Genomic DNA, 20,410 nt, shown 5'->3' with positions numbered 1-20,410 from the left:
AGTGGGCATAGAGGGAACCTACCTCAACATAATAAAGGCCATATACGACAAACCCACAGCAAACATCATTCTCAATGGTGAAAAACTGAAAGCATTTCCTCTAAGATCAGAACAAGACAAGGATGTCCACTCTCACCACTATTATTCAACATAGTTTTGGAAGTCCTAGCCACAGCAATCAGAGAAGAAAAAGAAATAAAAGTAATACAAATTGGAAAACAAGAAGTAAACCTGTCACTGTTTGCAGATGACATGATACTATACATAGCGAATGGTAAAGATGCCACCAGAAAACTACTAGAGCTAATCGATGAATTTGGTGAAGTTGCAGGGTACAAAATTAATGCACAGTAATCTCTTGCATTCCTATACACTAATGATGAAAAATCTGAAAGAGAAATTAAGGAAACACTCCCATTTACCATCGCAACAAAAAGAATAAAATACCTAGGAATAAACCTACCTAGGGAGACAAAAGACCTGTATGCAGAAAACTATAAGACACTGATGAAAGAAATTAAAGATGATACCAACAGATGGAGAGATATACCATGTTCTTGGATTGGAAGAAACAATATTGTGAAAATGACTATACTACCCAGAGCAATCTACAGATTCAGTGCAATCCCTATCAAATTACCAATGGCATTTTTTTACAGAACTAGGACAAAAAAATCTTAAAATTTAGATGGAGACACAAAAGACCCCAAATAGCCAAAGCAGTCTTGAGGGAAAAAAACGGAGCTGGAAGAATCAGACTCCCTGACTTCAGACTATACTACAAAGGTACAGTAATAAGACAGTATGGTACTGGCACAAAAACAGAAATATAGATCAATGCAACAGGATAGAAAGCCCAGAGATAAACTCATGCACCTATTGTCAACTAATCTATGGCAAAGGAGGCAAGGATATACAATGGAGAAAAGACAGTCTCTTCAATAAGTGGTGCTGGGAAAACTGGACAGCTACATGTAAAAGAATGAAATTAGAACACTCCATAACACCATACACAAAAATAAACTCAAAATGGATTAGAAACCTAAATGTAAGACCAGGCACTATAAAACTCTTAGAGGAAAACAGAGGAAGTACACTCTTTGACATAAATCACAGCAAGATCTTTTTTGATCCTCCTCCTTGAGTAATGGAAATAAAAACAAAAATAAACACATGGGACCTAATGAAACTTCAAAGCTTTTGCACAGCAAAGGAAACCATAAACAAGACCAAAAGACAACCCTCAGAATGGGGGAAAATATTTGCAATGAATCATAGGACAAAGGATTAATCTCCAAAATATATAAACAGTTCATGCAGCTCAATATTAAAATAAACAAACAACCCAATCCCAAAATGGGCCGAAGACCTAGACATTTCTCCAAAGAAGACATACAGATGGCCAAGAAGCACCTGAAAAGCTGCTCAACATCACTAATTATTAGAGACATGCAAATCAAACTACAGTGAGGGATCACTTCACACCAGTTAGAATGGGCATTGTCAGAAAATCTACAAACAACAATGGCTGGAGAGGGTGTGGAGAAAAGGGAACCCTCTTGCACTGTTGGTGGGAATGTAAATTGATACAACCACTATGGAGAACAGTATGGTTTCCTTTTGCACAGCAAAGGAAACCATAAACAAGACCAAAAGACAACCCTCAGAATGGGGGAAAATATTTGCAATGAATCATAGGACAAAGGATTAATCTCCAAAATATATAAACAGTTCATGCAGCTCAATATTAAAATAAACAAACAACCCAATCCCAAAATGGGCCGAAGACCTAGACATTTCTCCAAAGAAGACATACAGATGGCCAAGAAGCACTGAAAAGCTGCTCAACATCACTAATTATTAGAGACATGCAAATCAAACTACAGTGAGGGATCACTTCACACCAGTTAGAATGGGCATCGTCAGAAAATCTACAAACAACAATGGCTGGAGAGGGTGTGGAGAAAAGGGAACCCTCTTGCACTGTTGGTGGGAATGTAAATTGATACAACCACTATGGAGAACAGTATGGAGGTTCCTTAAAAACTAAAAATAGAATTACCATATGACCCAGCAATCCCAGTACTGGGCATATACCCAGAGAAAACCATAATTCAAAAAGACACATGCACCCCAATGTTCACTGCAGCACTATTTACAATAGCCAGGACATGGAAGCAACCTAAATGCCTGTCGACAGATGAGTGGATAAAGAAGTCATGGTACATATATACAATGGAATATTACTCAGCCATAAAAAGGAACGAAACTGGGTCAGTTGTAGAGACGTGGATACATCTAGAGACTGTCATACAGAGTGAAGTAAGTCGGAAAGAGAAAAAGAAATGTCGTTTTTTTTTTTTTTTTTTTTTTTTTGCGGTACGCGGGCCTCTCACTGTTGTGACCTTTCCCGTTGCGGAGCACAGGCTCCGGATGCGCAGGCTCAGCGGCCATGGCTCACGGGCCCAGACGCTCCACGGCACGTGGGATCTTCCCGGACCAGGGCACGAACCCGTGTCCCCTGCATCGGCAGGCGGACTCTCAACCACTGTGTCACCAGGGAAGCCCACAAATGTCGTATATTAACGCATATATGTGGAACTTAGAAAATGGTACAGATGAACCGGTTTGCAGAGCAGAAATTGAGACACAGGAGTAGAGAAGAAACGTATGGACACCAAGGGGGGAAAGTGGCGGGGTGGTGGTGGTGGTGGTGTGATGAATTGGGAGATTGGGATTGACATATATACACTGATGTGTATAAAATGGATGACTAAGAAGAAAAAATAAGTAAATAAAAAATAAACATAGGGCTTCCCTGGTGACACAGTGGTTGAGAGTCTGCCTGCCGATGCAGGGGACACGGGTTCGTGCCCCGGTCTGGAAAGATCCCACATGCCGTGGAGCGGCTGGGCCCGTGAGCCATGGCCACTGAGCCTGCGCGTCTGGAGCCTGTGCTCCGCAACGGGAGAGGCCACAACAGTGAGAGGCCCACGTACCGCAAAAAATAAATAAATAAATAAATAAAGTAGGCATTTACAGTTAGAAAAACAAAACAAACAAACAAACAAACCAAAAAAAACTACCTCAGCCAAGGTCATGTGACTATTAAGTGGAGAAGTTAAAGTTGAAATCCAGGTCTGACTCCTTTCCCAGTGCTCTTTCCATTATTCTATACCAGTGTAGTATTTTCAATCATTAATGAGTAATTTCACTCATTAATGAGTGCAGAATAGTTCCTACATATAATTTATCTATTACAGATATACAAACATTCCCTCTGTAATTAATGCTATATACTCAAAAGAACTTTATTTCTGCTTCTCTTTCTCTTTCCACCTACATAGAGCTCTGGCCAGCAACTAAACTGTTCTTGTCTGACAGCGCCACTTAGGGGCTGGCTCAGGAAACATGAGGCACAAAATCTTTCCTACCCTCTTCTTCCTTGTTCCTTGGGTAGAAGGATGAGGAGAAGACCATGCAAAGTAACCTCTGGCTTTTTCTTTATCGTTCACCATTCACATCATTAATCATATCTTAGACGACCTACTTTTCACATCAATACTTCTCAGCATTCCCCTTCTTTCCTTCTTCCTCGTTCCACCTCCTTATTTCATCTATGACACACAAAAACTACAGCTCTAATTATTATGCCTTTATATCAAGATAAAGAAAAGTCATACTTCTTGAAGTGAAAAGAAAGTTCAATCAACATGCATTCAATAAGTATTCACTGAACACCCAACAATGTGTCAGGGACTATTGTGTATACTTGGCATATATCGTAGTTGTGCTATAAACCTCTAATATTCTCAAAAGCTCCCTGAAAACCCCTTTAGTATCTGCACCAAAACCTCACCTCTCTAAGTCAAATTTTAATTATTGGGTTGGCCAATAAGTTTGTTTGGTTTTAAGTAAAAATAAAAGACCCATTTTTCATTTTCACCAAGAACTTTATTGAACAACATATTCATTAACCGAACAAACTTTTTGGCCAACCCAATAAAACTGCTTTTTCTTAAGCATTACTTTCAAAATAAAGAAACAATTTCTTATTAAATTTCACTAGGATATTTCATCAGGATTATTTTCTACTTTTTACCAGTTATGAATACATAGCATTTCAGTTACACTCCCTTTTGTGGGTTAGCCTGGGATTCTATCTACAATTTACAGTGTTCTTTCTAAAGAAAAGATTTTCTGAATTCGTAACAATCATGTGGAGATAGACCTTTGGAAAAGCGACCTGTTTACAAGATGGAGATCTCCTCTAAGGAGATTGTGGAAATGGGATTGCTCTCTTTCATTTGCCCACTTATTTCTAAGAAGGTAGACTAAACGCTCCACTTATTTCACAGAAGAAGTCTAAGGTTTTATTATTGGCTTTCATCATTTTTCCATGTTTCCACATACAAATCTTTGGATTAGAACATGAGCTGGGTTATCAGTGAAAATAACTCAGTGTGCATGCAAAGAATTTTATATCCAGGGTTAATTAATGATTAATTCACTGCTGGAAATCAGTCACGGACACCCTCCCTTCCAATAGCTTTTCATAATATCTTGCTATTTTCTGTAAGCGGCTGTAAAAAGACTAAACCACTGATGGATTTGTCACAACAATAGTTTTAGGAGGTTCCCCAATCAAGTCAACAAAACTTTGTACATGTAGGGATTAAAACAGCAGCAATAGTCACTAAGCTCCAGCTGGTCTGGTCGAAGCCAACTCTTCTATTCCATTCTGTCAGATGCTGTAACTTTTTCTCATTTGTGTACTGTATTATTCACATAATGTCATCTTTCACTTACATCTGTACCAATTAAAAAAGAGCATGTGGGGAAAAGAAAGCCAGCCTGGCTGGTGGTGCTGGTGGTATTAACTGAAATCTCTAGCTAATCCATTTAGCTGGGTCAGAGCCACGTCTGGTCACCAAGGTTGAGAATCGTGTCACAGGGAGGGAAGCTCTGCTCCCAGACTAGCCCTGCCCCACAAGGAAGCCGGAGCAGACAGAGGACACTGCCTGACTCCTGTCCCAGGTGCACCACTCAGTTTTACTGCCCCTTTCCCACTACCACCCATCAAGGCTCTTCTGTCTACATAGCTACTTGGTACACAGAGGAAATGCAGTGTAGTAGTTAAGAACATGGATGCAGAAGTTAGACTTTCTAATGCCTTTCTAATGGGTTTTAATGCCCGCTCTGCCACTCACTTGATTTGTGATCTGGGGCAAGTTATATACATCTCCTTGGGGAAGGTATATGTTTCCATCAGTTTACACATGCGTAAAATGGAGACAATAAGCGTGCCTAACACATAGTGTTACTGTTCCTCTAACGATTAAATGAGTTAATATGTCTAAGACATTTAGGATTGTTCCTGGCACACAGCAATTAAAAAATATATGTTGTTATTATTATAACAGGTGAGGTTTCTGTATCTGATTCAAAAGTAGGAATCAGCTCTGTGTTATTTGAGGCAGTGAGGACCAAAGGGTATTAGGAGGCAAGAATGTTATTTTTCCCAATGTTATGTTTTGGTTTTGAACATGGCAGTTCCTGGTTGTTGAAAACACAGAGCACCGTCTTCCAAACTTTTGTCCTAAATCAAGTCATGCCAGATGCCACTGGTTACATTCAGTTCAACAGTCATACAATGAGCACCTATTAAGTGGTGGAATTCTTAATGAATGCTGGAGAGATGGAAACGTATAAGAGATGACACATCTACCACAGGAGAGCACATAATTTGGTAGGGAAGACAAGCCCATGAACAAATTATTTCAGAACAATTAGGTCATTATTCTCATAGGCCAAGATGGCCTCAAAAAATCTACTCACCAATTCATAGAATAATTGTTCCTGCTTATTATTAACTTCCTCACTACTCATCTTCTGTCCTAGTGATGCTTCCTCAGTAGTAGATGAGAGGAAAGAATAAGTTAGGGAGTGGTGGTGAGGAGTGAGCAAAGAAACAAATATTTTAGTGAAAATGTCAACAACTAAGTTCAAATCAACGTACAATGTGTAGAATTTTGCTAATGAGAAAACCTGCCACCCCCATGTGTTAGGCTTGAGACGCTCCATCCAGAGACACATCTTTCAATGAAGCAGTATATACAGCATTTGATTTTTTAAAAAAAGGTTCTGATTTCAACCATTGTACGTTACTGTTCCAGAAAGAGTGAAACTTACAAACGATTCTTACCAGTTTGCCACCCAGAAGACGCCCTACTGAACTCCTTGCTCATGGTCATTTAAAGAACAATAGTATCAGTATCTTCCACAAGCAAGCACTTTACAGTTTAGAAACACTTTCCCTACAATGATATCAGATGAACTTTACAACAGAGCTGTGAGCTAGACTCAGGTGTTATTATTATACCCCTCTTCGCATGAAAGAAATGGAGGCTCAGCAAAGTGATATTTCAAAGGATTAGTACTCAGGATTTCTAATTATTTGACCTTTTTACTACATTAACTCAAATTCCATCTTACTCTTAATTCTGCTGGGTTTCCTGAAACCGAGGGGCTTCTAAGCCAAGAGGAAAGCAAGTCTAAAGAGGAGGACCTGGAAAGTACTAAGCTGAATTGGCAATTACACAGAGCACATATAAAAGCGCATGTCAGATATGCAAAACTTAAAAGAAGGCAGCACTTCATATTTTTAAGCCTTGACTTAACTACTAAGAGATATGCAACCTCTGAGCAGGGCTGAAACACTGAAAACCAAATCTGATGACACCTGTGCCTGACAAAACTTGGGGAATGAGACGTACTTGGGATGGTGTGGTCACTGGCGACCAGTTGGAATGGCATGAATTCAAGCACTAGTTGGCATCTCAGTCTTCCTGCCCCATGGAGTCAAGTGCAGCATGTTCTGGGAGAACAGCGTGCTTGTCATTGTGAGATGGCGGGTGGTTCTGTGTGTGCCCGTAGCTGTTACACTGGGTCAAAAGTTAGGAGCTCAGATCTTACCAAACTTGAACAAATTCCCCCAGTGTATCTGCACCTCAAAATGTGGAGTCAGAACAAAACTTGAAAGGGGCGATCCCTTTCTCTCTGTTGCCTTGGTGTCAAGTAGATACTAGGGCTTTCCCAGGAGATGTGAGGAGGTCTACAAGAGTGCTGGGCTGTGGCAGCCGCTAAGGGAATGAGGCTGGAGACCCCACAGTTGGTCAGCAATGGCCTGGCTGCCCCAGCCCCAGTTATTCACTAAACTGACAGACTATGACTAAAATTAGAGCTCAAAGATCCAAGTAGGGGATTCAGTGATATCTTAGAATTTCTGACATCAAGAGAGTATAAGGAGACTACATTTTGGAAGTAGGCATCAATCTTGATGCTCATGACATCAAGAGCTGCCTTTACAGCTGTGGCCAGAGTCAAAGAATTCAGAGTCTTTCTTTGATGCTGTAGGTAAGTTAGTTAACCTTTCTTCACCACAAAACAGGACTAATTCCATTCTGATTTCTAAGAGACGACTGAGAGTGAAACTGGAAGAACGAATGGCGACCTGCTTTTGAACTAGAACTCAGCACCCCCATGATCATGGTATTGCAGTTCAAACACTGAGCACATTATTTGACTTCACATTTTTATATCCTATTTTAAGCCCACAGCCAAATAATCTCTCTCTTTTACACTTCCTATCTATCCCTACATCCTTTCTTCTTCCTTATTCAGTCATTTTAAATCCATCTCTGTGGTTTTCATCTGGAGACTTTGATTTTTGCTTTAAGGGCGGGGGACAATAAATTGATATGGTTATGCAGTTTTTAAGTGCAGAGTCAAGTCCTGATCCCAGGAGATCTGTAGAAGGGAAGATAGTAACATCTTTAGCATTATACAGACAAAAGATCTGCTGTAATTAGTTTTCCATATATCTTCCGTATGGCTCTTGGTGACCAGTGGAGATAACAAGCTAGCCTGGAGACAGAGTCTAAACCCTCCAAAAACACCTCAAATCTCCTTCTGGGCTGGAACAGGAAATACGTTTTTAGAGTAAATAGTAAACATGTGGAACCTTTTAGCCTCAAGAAGTTAATCAGGATGGAAACATAAATAGCTTCAAGTAGCTTTAAATATTATTCATGGACAAAAAGAATACATAACAATTTTGGGAAAAAATTCAGAAGTTTGACAATCCAAGCATTGATGAGAATGTAGAGCAAAGGAAATGCTATATACTGCTGATAGGAGTACAGTTTTGTTCAACAATTTTGGAAAAGAAGTTGGTATAATGTTGTAAAGCTACTAGTCACATACGTTATGACCAGTTCCACTCCTAGAGAAGCCTTCCTAGATGTGCTTCAGAGGATATATACAAAAATGTTCAGAGAAAATTGTTCATAATAGCAAAACACTGGAAACAACCCAAATATCCACCAACAGGAAAAGACATAAATACATTGCAGTATATTCACTAAACGGAAATAGCACAGAATATGAATGAAGTTCTCTGCATGCTGAGATATGAATGAATCTTGGAAACATGTTGATGAACAAAGCAATAACAAAAGAATTACATATAGTATGATGTTTTTATGTATCTCAAAAATACAAAAACTAAAATAAAAGGTCTTTTAGGAATCCATACATATGTGATGGAACTAATCTAAAAAAGGAATAATTTTTTAAGAAAAAAATTTTCATTTCTAATTTCAGGGTAGTAAATGTGAAAAAACAGAACAATAAAAGAAGAAAAATTTTAGGTCATCTGTAGTCTCACTGTGTAGATATAAACACTGTTAACATTTTGTTGTATTTTCCTCCAGTTTTTTTAATATGTAAAACTGGAATCAATAGACCATTAAAAAATGTTTTTTCCTATTTAAATTTGGAATCTTGTTTCTCTGAAGACAGCGATGATACTATGTGTATATGGTGCATTCATAATCTAATGTTCAGCTTTAAGTTGTATTATATAAATTGTCTATATAAACCATAACTTAAAGTTTAGCATTACCCTCACTGGAAAATTTAAGAATTTAGAGGACAATCATTTGTCAAGGTTGACAAATCTCTTCCACTGTAATTTTTGGCTTCTAACTCAATTATGAAAATTTGTATGACAAGGTGGAAGGAATTTTTCTTTTGATGACCTGCTTTCTTAAACTCTGATCTCAACAAAAGAATGGGTTTTTCTGAAAAAAAATTTAAAGAGTTTTATATTATTTCTGAATTTTTGAAAGCGTGGGGAAATTTCTCTTAATAATTCATAATTTTAAAGACAATTTCCACATTCCTGACCATACATACAAAAGGTAAATAGCATAACGTCTAAATTTCCTCTCCAATGTATATTTTTAAAAGCTTATTCTTTTAAAACTACCTCAACATACTGTCTACTCAAGCGTTGAGACGATATACAGCATCAGAGTTAGAAGATATTTTAAAGCATCTTAACGGTATAAGGTATAAGAAGCTCTAAACATTTACAGTGGATTTTAATGATTAAGTTGCAAACTCTTGTGAGAGCTGAGATACTTTTTGTGTCTCTCCCATGCTGGATTCCTACAATGTGGTTTTGGTTCAGGAGGTCAGCAGTGTGCCTGCACATTTCTGCAGGTGATTCTGAGGCCCAGCCAGGCATGAGAACTATCCTAAGCTTAAGGATATTAACCACCAGGTTCATAAGTAAAGAACAAACAAAAACAAAAAAATCCTTTCTTTGAAAACCAGCCTTGTTGTTAACCCGGGGAAGCAGATCGATATTCCACTCCCATTTGTCCATTTCTGAGAAACACTGACAGCTTGCATGATCCCCCCTCAAACCCCATGCAGAGTAGTTCAGTGAGTGACGAGTGAGGAAACTCTATCCACTTCCAAAGACCCACCGCTTCTCTCGGGGAAATGGTGGTATATTATTTTTCTCACTTAAGAAAACACAGAATACTTCAAGAGCCCACTGCTTCCAGAAAGTCCACCGTGAGCATAAAGGAGATTCAGGCTAAAGTAAATTGGGAGACAACACTACAGCATGATCCATCTGCTTTCTTTGCTTTTGGTCAGCTCACCATGGGATTGTTTATGAGGAGTATCTGCCACTGATAATCTTCTTCTCGCGGTTTAGAATTAGCGGCATTACAAAGAGGTCAGAATGGCTGGGTAGGGGAGGAGAAGATGGTAAATGTGACCCTAAAGAGAGTTCTGCAGGTTCCAGTTTGTAGCACTCTCCATGAGCTGGTTCATAGAGGTAGATACTTTTAAAATAAATGACTACAGGATTAGGGGACAAAGGTAAAGCTGTCTTATTGGCACGCATTGTTTACCCAGGCATTGGAATTTAGAAAAAAGCCAGCAGTTTTCATCTAATCTCTTGAAAAGGTTTATGCATTGTCTTCCCCCAATCACAAAAGAAAACACAACCACAGGACAAATTACTCTTTGAATGTTTCATATGAATAACTACAGCAACAATAGAACTTGCAACAGCAAGAACTTGCAACAGCAACAATAAACTTTAATAGATTAAAGTTTAAGAAGCTTTAAAATATTTCTAGTTCTTTTCATCTGACATTGTTTAGACTACCTTCAGAGATACTTTTCAACAGTTTCCTTACTGGAAAGAGTTGAGAAGTTTTATAAGGCCAAGGTTACTAGGGTGATTTGATTTATAAGTTTCCTTTGAAAGAAAGAGAGGGAGGGAAGAAATGGAGAAGCAGCAGCAAACACATGTCAACCAAAGAGGGCTGAAATAACAGAGACTGAGTTTTGTGGAGAAATGACAGGCAGATATCTCTGTCGTGGTTAGATCTTCCATCCTCATTTCTAGAAGTCAAGTTTGTTTGTTTAGTGTACCTTAGAGAAGTAGGTACTTTCAAATTGTCCTTCCACAAGTCTCCTTAGCAGCCAACCAAGTCCAATGGCCCTCAGCCAACTAACCCAAGGAGTACTTTAAAGTCAAGTGGACCTATCCATGAAACCTCGTACAAAGTCCTGTTAACGGAGAGCCGCAAAAATGTAAGAGAAGATGCACCTGATTAAATGTAAGAACATGAGTCACCCATGGATTATATAATAGCAATTAAAAAACCAAAAGAGGGAAAGAAGTACATGTAGAACAGTCCTTGAATCTGAGTCCAGTTTAGAAATCTGTACCTTTGATGAACACTTCTGAAGGACGGGGGAGTCTACAAAGCAGCAGCAAAAATTTTCCCGGAAGAGCCAGCATAACTGTGTAACTGGAATTAGACGGAACCTTTCTAGGGCAAGGAATTAAATCGGAGGCAGCAGTTTCCCCTCTCCTCTGTTTTTTCAGGCAAAATGTGCAGTGGTGGGTGGTTCCAGTGGGCAGCTTTGGCTGGAATTGGTGTCCTACGAGGGCAGTCAAAGCCCATTCAAAACAGCAACAAGCCCTGCCTGCATTTACACGGTTGCCCTCCTGATTTTTTTCTGCCAAACTAAAGACAGAATGGCCCGCTGAGAAGGGTCTAGAAGAGCACAGGACTGAAACTGAAGCCAAGGCTTTCCATTCTAGGTTGCTGGTCACCAAGGTTCTTTCCAGCTCTGAAGTTCTGTGTCAGAGAAAGGGGGAGATGGTGCCAACAGAAGAAGAGGCATTTACCACCTGGCTTGACCCCGTCCTTCCTCAGCACTGTGACAGGAATCACTGGGACAGATTAAGCGGGGGAGCACAGAACTCCCTAAAATCATGACGATTTCACTATGACCTGATAACTGGCTTAAGCCCAGAATCCCTCACAGTAGAATGGCTTCTTGTCTCACTGAGAAGCCTCTTCAGGTGACCAAGAGGAGAGGGAAAGACATTTATTCAGGGAGCCCAGGATGCAGGTCCTGGTTGAGAAGGTTGCCACAGCATCGGGGACATTATGCAGGCAGATCAGTGGAGTATGGCTCATCCCCAGGCACAGACCACAGCAAAACCTACTCAGGATTGTGCTGGACGATTGTGCAATTGTTTGTTAAAACAACAAACCAACGGGATTCCCATGCTTGTCTTTTACTGTCAGCAATGGCAAGTGCTGACCTGTCTGTCTCAAGTGCTCAGCCAGGAACTTGAAGATAGACTCTAACTTCTATAGTTAGAAGTTAGAGTCTAACTTCCTATACCTCAATACATCTAAGATTGGGGGGAGGGGAGGGGTGCACATCTGCCGTTTTTTGGTCCCATTTCAGAGGCTACTTAGGTATAAGAGATGTAGCAGGAAGTCATGTTGCCCCCGATCTGCTAGAGTAACGTTTGGCTCTAAAGTAAGGAAATACAAGAGACCTTGAAGCTGGTAACCGACCAATTCTCTTGACTTTACAGTTAATTTTAACACAATTAGAGGGGATGTCTGATTTCAAAGACAGCTGCTGTAGATCCTCCTCAGTTGGGTTTTGGCTCTATCTTGGAAGGCCTCATCTAGGGAGGAACATAGCGCAGTGGACTCTGGTGGGCCCTGTGGAACAATGTCCAGGCCACGCTGGGAAGTGAACAGCCGGGTTGACTGGAGGCCTCTGACTCATGGCTTTAGTTAGAAAAATCGGGGGTGAAGGGAAGGAGAAGGAGGTCGCAGATCGTAGAGTGACTCACACAAGCCCTCAGGTGGAACTTTCTCCTTACGCTGTTCCCGGCCTTAGGAACTGCAGGGGTAAATCACTGCGGACCTACCTTCACCTCTGTAAAAGGAAGAGATTAAAAGCGCCCCCCGAGTTCCCCAACTTTGAGAAGTAACTTCTGTCCTGTGGGTCATTTCCCTGAAGGAGGTGTAGGGGTGTGCAGCCCTCCCTGGCGAGGGCTGCAAAGTGCTAAACTACTTTAGAGGCGGCAGGGCGCGCACGGGTGAGGCGGCCCCGCCGCGGACTCGGGGCAGCCCAGCCACGCCATCTGTCAGGACTGTGCCCAGGGCAGCTCCTTCTCCCAGGAGGAAGCTTTGAAGACGGCTTTTCAAAATCACCGCCGCGCTTCCTCCACTCCTTCCTTAAAGGCTCACGGCCGGGAGGGCGCGGCGTCAGCTTCTTCCCACCACCCCAGACCACTGACCCCGGGGAAACTTGTAAAAATTCGGGGCAGGAGCGCAGCCCAAGGACGCGCAGCTCAGCGGCGGGACTCCTAGGTGCGCGCCCCTGGAAGGAGCCCGGGCAGGCTCCCGCAGCAGCCTGCAGCGCCGGGGACCCTAGCGCCGTGCGACCCTGGGCGGGGACAGCCCCGGGGGCTGAAGGTGCCCGGCAGCGCTCCGGATCGCCGTTCCTCCCTGCGTCCCGCCCGCCCGGGGCCTCGCTCACCCCGCCGCTTCTCCCTCTCCCGCAGCCGCGTCGGGACCATGTCTGCGGAGACCGCGAGCGGCCCCACTGAGGACCAGGTGGAGATCCTGGAGTACAACTTCAACAAGGTCAACAAGCACCCGGACCCCACCACGCTGTGCCTGATCGCGGCCGAGGCCGGCCTTTCTGAGGAGGAGACCCAGGTAAGCCCCCGCGCGCGCCCGACTCCTGCCCGCGGGGACCCGCCGCGCCCACCCTCGCCTGGGAGATCTCGAGAAGGTTGGGGGTCGCCCTTGCCCTCGGCTCCCGCTTGGCCTCCTTCCCCCGTCTCTTTCGTCGCTTCTGCCCGTACCCCGGGAGCCCAGACCTGTATCGCTCCCACAGCAGCATCCCAGCTCCCCGGCTCCACGGGCGCCAGGTCTGTCCCTCCACCCCAGCCCGGTGGCTCCCGCGGGAGCTGCTTAGAAGCCCCACGCCCACCCTCCCTTCTCCTTGCTTTTCCACTCTCCCCTACAGCACGGGATAAACGCTCTCTCCTCCCTCTGGGCTGGGAGCAGCGTCCCTTGGCCCACTTTTGTCTCGCTTTCCCGGGTTTATTTTCTCCTCTGGGCTGGAAGCGAAACCTTTAGGAGAGGTGCAGTGTGCGCCCTCTGAGCCCAGCGCCCTCAAATCTATTCTCAGAGGGAGTGTCAGAGCTGGAAGGGATCTTAGTGATCAGCTATAAATTCAGTGCTCAGGTTTGGTAAACGAGGAAACTGAGGTTTAGAGGGAGAGACTTGCCGTGACGGCACAGGTCGTTAAGCATGCTCTTTGCATCACATCGCGCTGCAGCTTCCGGTTAGCTGCAGAGCTAAAATTGCACGGAGCCAGGGAGATTTGGTTCCGGTTTTTAAAAATTCCACGGCTCTAAGGTTTAGGGTCCTTTTCTGGAGTTTTCTGAGAAGGTAGACATCTGACATTACAGCTGAAGGAACAGGAAAAAGATGTCACCATAAGTGCATTGATTTATTTATCTATTTTAAAAGCTCCTCTATTATCCTGAAAATTGTTTAGGGTAGAGAATGCAACACTGCCCATGATTTTTAACCGCTAGGTACAGTAGGTGCAGTATTGGCTCCTTCAACTGACTTTTTTTTTTTGTTTTTTTTTAAACCCCTGTCTAAACTCTTCTATTTCCCCTTTGGTCATGGAAAGACAATTAGTTCTGCATGATGATACCACTTGGAACTCCTCTAGCACCTCTCCCATGGGAGCCCAAAGCAATTCACGCCTCTACTCGCAGGTCTAAAGCAGAGACTTTCTTATTCTTCCCAACTTATAGACCAGAGCATTCAGACATTTTGTTCTCTCCTCACCATGAATCATACTTAGCTGAGGCATAAAAGCTTGTCATGGGTGCTCCAGTGAATCCTAGAACCAAGACCCCAAGATCCATTTTGGATCCCAAGCCCAAAATGAGTTTTTACTAATTAAGCCTTTGGAGAACTTGCCCATAGAAAATCCTCCCTCTCCTAGGTCAAACAGAAAGTCCAGCATATCAGTCTTTTGCAAAGGGAACAGATATCTGGCTAGCCAGAACCAGAACTTAATGGAAGGTGATGTACTGTAACCCAAGCCTAACAGCTCATGTTTCTCAGAACCCCAGCTCTCCCCAGGAGGCAGCCTGCTGAACTGTTGTCATTTACAATCCCACACTATATTTAGAAAAGAGGAGTGATCACAGAGACAGTAACTCAGCTTTAAGGCTGTGGGTTTACCATGGGCCCCGTATTAGCCTGATCCTCCCTTGGCAAGTGACTGTCATTCCCTAAAGCAGAATGGTTATGCTGGCCTTTGTAACAGATGACACGTGCCGCCTATTGCTCCAGGTACTCTCCGAGTACTAAATCATTTATTTGCCACAACAATGCTATGAGATGGGCACTCTTGGCTCCACTGTACAGAAAGTTTAAATAACTTGAAGACCACCACTGGGGAGTAGCAGCGCTGGGATCTGAACCCTGGCAGTCTGGCTCCCTGGCCCAGATGCTTAACTACCATGCTGTTTTGTCTCCACAGAAAAGGAATGGAAACAACTGGGTGGGGTGGGAGGGAAGCACTGAAAATTCAATTTATGTTCTAGTTCTTCCTGAAAAAAAATCCATGCAGTAAATGACAGTCATCTCAGGCTATATTCAATCTTTCCTCAAGATTCACCTTATATGAGAGAACTGAACTGAGATCAGGTTGGGGGCAGGAAGAAAGAGAGGGCACCCTTCTATAACTGAGGTCAGCCAGTTCAGACCCCTACAGAGCAGGTTCCTCTGCCCCTTTCAGGCAGCCCTTCTCCCATCCCCCCCCCCCATCCTCAAATGAGTAAATGGTAGACTCAGCCCTGAAGTAAGCATTCGGGGGAATGAGTCAGCCTCATAGCAGGGCTCCTGGCTTCCTTTTCCTGCCATGAGGCTAACACCTTCTTCCTCCCTGAGATTGCCATGGCTCAGCTTTCCCCTCTGTCTTCCGGCATCAACCACAGGGAAGCATCTGAGACCCAAGAGCTCAGAGACAGGCAAAATTTAGCAGTTTCAGGGAAAGAGGCTTCCTAGGTAACCCTCCGTCATCCCTTACCAGATTGGATCTCATCTTCCAACTTCCCATCGTTCCCTCCCATCCCCGTAACCCCTTCCCAACCCTCTCACCCCCATGTGACTGGTGGGTGAGAATGGTTTCCCTGTGGGGACCCTTTAAATAACTGATGGAGGCCAGGTTTGTTGGGCCTAAACATAAGCAGTGTCTGGTATCAGCACTTCCCCTGTTTCTTCTATTTGTTAGCATTGCCCTTTTCCATGAGAAAAGGTCATCAAAGCCAAAATAATATTTATTTCATATGCTTGGTCCCTTATGCCTAATACCACCCACTTCCAGAATTGGATTCATATTCATTTTCCTAGAACAAGTAACACTAGGAGAAGAAAAATAAGCATGTGATGGTCCTATGAGATAGTTAACTCAAGCTGATTCACACTGCTGATACTTTGGCAAAGGCAAGAGGGACTAAAATGCTGAAATATTCTCTGACTGGGGCCTTTGACCTCTTTATAACTGTCCCACTGTAGGACAATGTTCTTTACTGGGGGTGGTGGTGGGGGGGAGGGACACCTATAGGAACCCAGAATGAAGTGAAGGATGCTCTAATGGAAATAACTTTTTAAGGTGCATTTGCTGGGGTCCTAGAATGGGTTTTTTCTCATGACAGTAATTAGATATGTCCTATATTTAAATTAGAGAAACCTTACAGAATCTCGACCCCTGTGTCTTTCATTATTTTGAAGTCAGTGTGAGAAGGGGCTGGGAAAGGTCTTATCAGCCCCTTGGGAGGTTAGAATGATCTTCCATTTTCTATGATCACTGATTCAATCCCAGTGTAGTTGGCGTTGGTTCTTAGATTGGTTTCCAGGATTTTTATCCCCTCTTGATGTCCTGGGACTCTTCCTAGAACCCTAGTTTTAGTTGTTAGATGTCTTATCAATGGAATAAAGACCTCTAAAGGTCTCCTCCTAAAAAGAATGAAATGTTAGTTACTAGAGAAAAGGACAGGAACAATATTATTCTGCCTCACCCCTTCCCCATCCCAGTGTCTAATTATCATCTGTTCTCTCAGAGTAAATAAACCTCCATCAATGGGCAAGGCTAATGAGGGCATCCATTCATAAGCAAGCAAGGGATGAATGTCTTTCCCAGGGGATGACTGAAACAAAGAAGAGAAGGAGAGAGCCAGGTGGAAAATTAGGATTGATGTGAGTGAGATGCGATAAGATTCAGCTCTGGAGGTGAAAAAAGCAAGCAAGGTGTTTAATGACGTTTGTTGGAGAGCAACTGGTTTGCTAAATTATTATATACATGTGTGATTTAAAAAATATGTATCTGTGGAAAACAGTTGAGCTTTTCTTGAACCTCCTCCCATCCCCCAATGCTACGGTGCAATTTATTAATCATTTGGATGCCAACTCACCGATTCACAGATTTGGTCATTGCTGAAGTTATTTTCAGTAACTGTATGTTAATATTTTGCTTCATTACTAGTATAAAGGTGTGGGTGGCTCTTCTGAATGAAGCCAGCTCAATCATTCTGTCTTAAAGGAATCCTGATAGAAAATGAGCCTTTCCCCCTCCAAGCTTTAATTAGTCAGTCTGTAAAACTCTGCCATTTATTCAGCTCTAGAAACTGCAAATTCTGTTTAATCAGACCTCGTAGCCTTGAAACCCCTGCAGAGCTACCTCATTAATGAAACTGGAACTATGCTGCTCTCACACCAGATTCCAGAGTTAACTAAATACACACATGGATCACAGAAGCAAATATGCCCACCTTTAGCAGCAGAACGTTGGTTAAAGCCACCAAAGATACATGAGCTCCTTAGAAGCACTCCTTCCCCTGTGGTTCTCGCCCTTTCTTCTCATCTTGGGCTTATGCTGAAATGCCTTTTGATTCCCTAGATCTCCGCAGAGATGAGGTCTTCCCACGCATGGCCCTAGAGCCCACCCTGTTTGTTCAGAGGTTGAATCTGCATCTGGCTGTGCCAAGTCAGAGCCCTCTAGGTGTTTCTCACCATACCATCTCCATCAGCACATTCCAGGTCTGGCACCCATCCCACAACTGTGTTCTTTTTGCTTCCTTTCTGTCCCCTCATCTACTGACCCCTAGAACAGGTAAATTTTAGAAACACTACAAGGGACAGTAGATAGCCCCTAAGTTTACTTCTTCATTTAGAGTTGAGCTGACTGGCACTCTAACTTCCTCAAGTTCTGAGCCAGTTGGTTACAACAAGCTTCCTGTTGGCAGGGCCCAGGACTGCAGAGCCCCCAGTGGTCACCTACCCAAGCAGTATGACATGAAAACGTCTTCATTCTCAAAGTGTGCCATGATGTGTGAAAGGTTGGGAAGCACAGGAGAATAAAGCCTGGAGGTCCTGCCTTCCCACAGAGCCCTCTACTCATCCTCTCCCATGTGGATTAATGCTTGCTGCTTCTATTTCTTCACTATTGCCTCTTCAATGTTGTTGTTCAAAAAATCCAGATTCCTCCTGGCCAACCTGCTTCATACCCCAGACTATTCCCCAGCATGGGTCTCCTTATCTCCACTTTGCAGAATCCCCCCGCCCTTCAGGGGTATAATAAAGGCAGATCTATACGCCTTTATATGCATTTAAAAATGTGTAAATGTTTTAGCCCTCACATGGTACCTTGTCTAGAAGTATCCCATCTGGGGCTTTTCCTAAATCCATGGTCACTTTTGCAAGGTGTGAATATTTGGGTCACACAGAGCTAGAAGATTTTGAGTAAACTGGGAATCCCACTTGCTCTTTTCTCACTGTTCAGTGGCCCTGGAGCAGGAACGATTGGTCTAGACTACTCCATGGATCCTCAGAAAGGAGTGCCCCAAGGTTGTTCAGCGCTTAGTTTTTCATTCATTTTACTCAACAAATTCTTACTAAGTGCTACTGATGACCAAGGCCCTTGAGATCATCACACATTGATGAGGTATAGCAGCCATACAGATTTATCTGGGGCATCAAGGAGATGCTTCAATTTCTTTTATTCATTCAACAAACATTTATTAATCTCTGTTAAGCCCTTATGCTAGGGGCTAATGATGATTAGATGGATGCAGACTCTGCTTTCATGGATCTCATATTCTAGAAGGAAATGTAGATTAAAAACAAGTGAATACACAAATAAATTAATTACAGATATTAAAAGTTCTGTGAAGGTAACAAAGTATGAACACAGAGAATAGGAGATGGATGGAGAATCTACTTGATAAAATGGTTAGGGAAGGCCTTATTGAGAAGATTCTATGTAAGCTGAGCCCTGAGAATTATTTATCATCAGATAAATAATGAAGGTCAGATATTCTAAGCATAGAAAACAGTATGTACAAAGGTCCTGAGGCAGAAATATAAGTATCACAATGAGATGAACCATCCCCAGGGACTCAGACTGCTTTCCTCTTTTCCAGCTGGGCCACAGAAGCTACTTTTAGAAAGGGAATGGACATTTCAGTTTTTCAGTATGTGACAGGTAATTTTGCACATTTCCCTCCTCCAGAAATGGTTCAAGCAGCGCCTGGCCCAGTGGCGGCTGTCAGAAGGCCTACCCTCAGAGTGCAGATCCGTCACAGACTGAGGAGATGGTGGTCATTGGCGGCTTCCCTGCATGAAGACCATCTGCTGTTTCTCTCCTCAACTTAATCAAGCTCTTTTGGTTTTTCAGTGTAGTGTCATATGCTCCTCTGTTAGCTGTCCTCCTATTTAACACAACGTTGTATTTTTTTTTTAATGTATATAACTAGAAAAGAAAATAACAATGGGAAGCTATGGGCAGCTTCTGTGTAAAGCAGTGGCTTGGCTGGAAGTGGTGTGGCTTGCATTTCCTTTGGGTCATGATGACAGACGGTGTGAAAACCATCTAAGTTTTCTTTTTGACCATCACCTCCCAGTAACAATTTACTTTCACCATCCATTTCAGAGCAGACAAGGCCTCTGTTGAAAAGGTAACATGACCAAGAGGGAGAAACATTTCCTTCTAATTCTACTTCCCTAAGTCATTTTCCTTGTGTTTCATTTAATACATTGAGATTGAGTGAGAATACAGAGTGAATTTGAGTTATTCAGATTCCATAAAGCAGTTCCTTGGATTATAGCTGAATTAACTTGGAAAGCACTCAGGCTGGAAGACAGAAACTTCCACTGGCAGGAAATCAAGTAACTAAGGAAAAAACTCCACAGAAGTCTTGAATTTACCTTATTTAAATGCATTTGTTAAATTCATTTTGCTAAACAAAATGAACGGTGTTTTGTCTCTAAAATGATTTTCTAAATAAAACCTTAACATTTTGTTGAAAATGCATTGGGTCCCCTGCAGATTTTTAACTGAATGATAAGCATATCAAAGAAAAACAGAATAGCTCAACATAGAAGCCGCCTGACAAAAAAGCTGTCATTTTCTAAATCCTTGCTACTCAGAGTCGTCCAGCACTGGCGTCATCAGCATTAGCTGCAAGCTTGCGAGAAGTGCAGAATCTCAGACTCCACTCCAGACCTACTGAATCAGAATCTGCATTTTCAACAAGCTCTCCAGGTGGTGTCTATGCACATGAAAGCTTGATCAGCACTGCTCTAAAGGACTCTACAGTGGATTTGCATCCACTTTCTGTCAGAGC

At 42.7% G+C, this 20,410-nt stretch overlaps 1 protein-coding gene across 1 annotated transcript; it reads left to right on the top strand.

Moving 5' to 3' along the window:
- The first annotated feature begins 12,868 nt into the window (after positions 1–12,868).
- Positions 12,869–20,095, top strand: HOPX (HOP homeobox). Its single transcript, XM_004328544.4, has 3 exons — positions 12,869–13,061; positions 13,256–13,412; positions 19,297–20,095. Exons 2-3 carry the CDS (start codon positions 13,269–13,271, stop codon positions 19,372–19,374), a joined length of 222 nt encoding a protein of 73 aa, XP_004328592.1. The 5' UTR covers positions 12,869–13,061; positions 13,256–13,268; the 3' UTR covers positions 19,375–20,095.
- The last annotated feature ends 315 nt before the right edge of the window (positions 20,096–20,410 follow it).

The sequence above is a fragment of the Tursiops truncatus genome, chromosome 5, assembly GCF_011762595.2.
Source record: "Tursiops truncatus isolate mTurTru1 chromosome 5, mTurTru1.mat.Y, whole genome shotgun sequence".
In the NCBI taxonomy this organism is placed as follows: Eukaryota; Metazoa; Chordata; class Mammalia; order Artiodactyla; family Delphinidae; genus Tursiops; species Tursiops truncatus.
The sequence above is the reverse complement of the archived record's forward strand: the minus strand, read 5'-3'. Positions and strand labels throughout refer to the sequence as shown.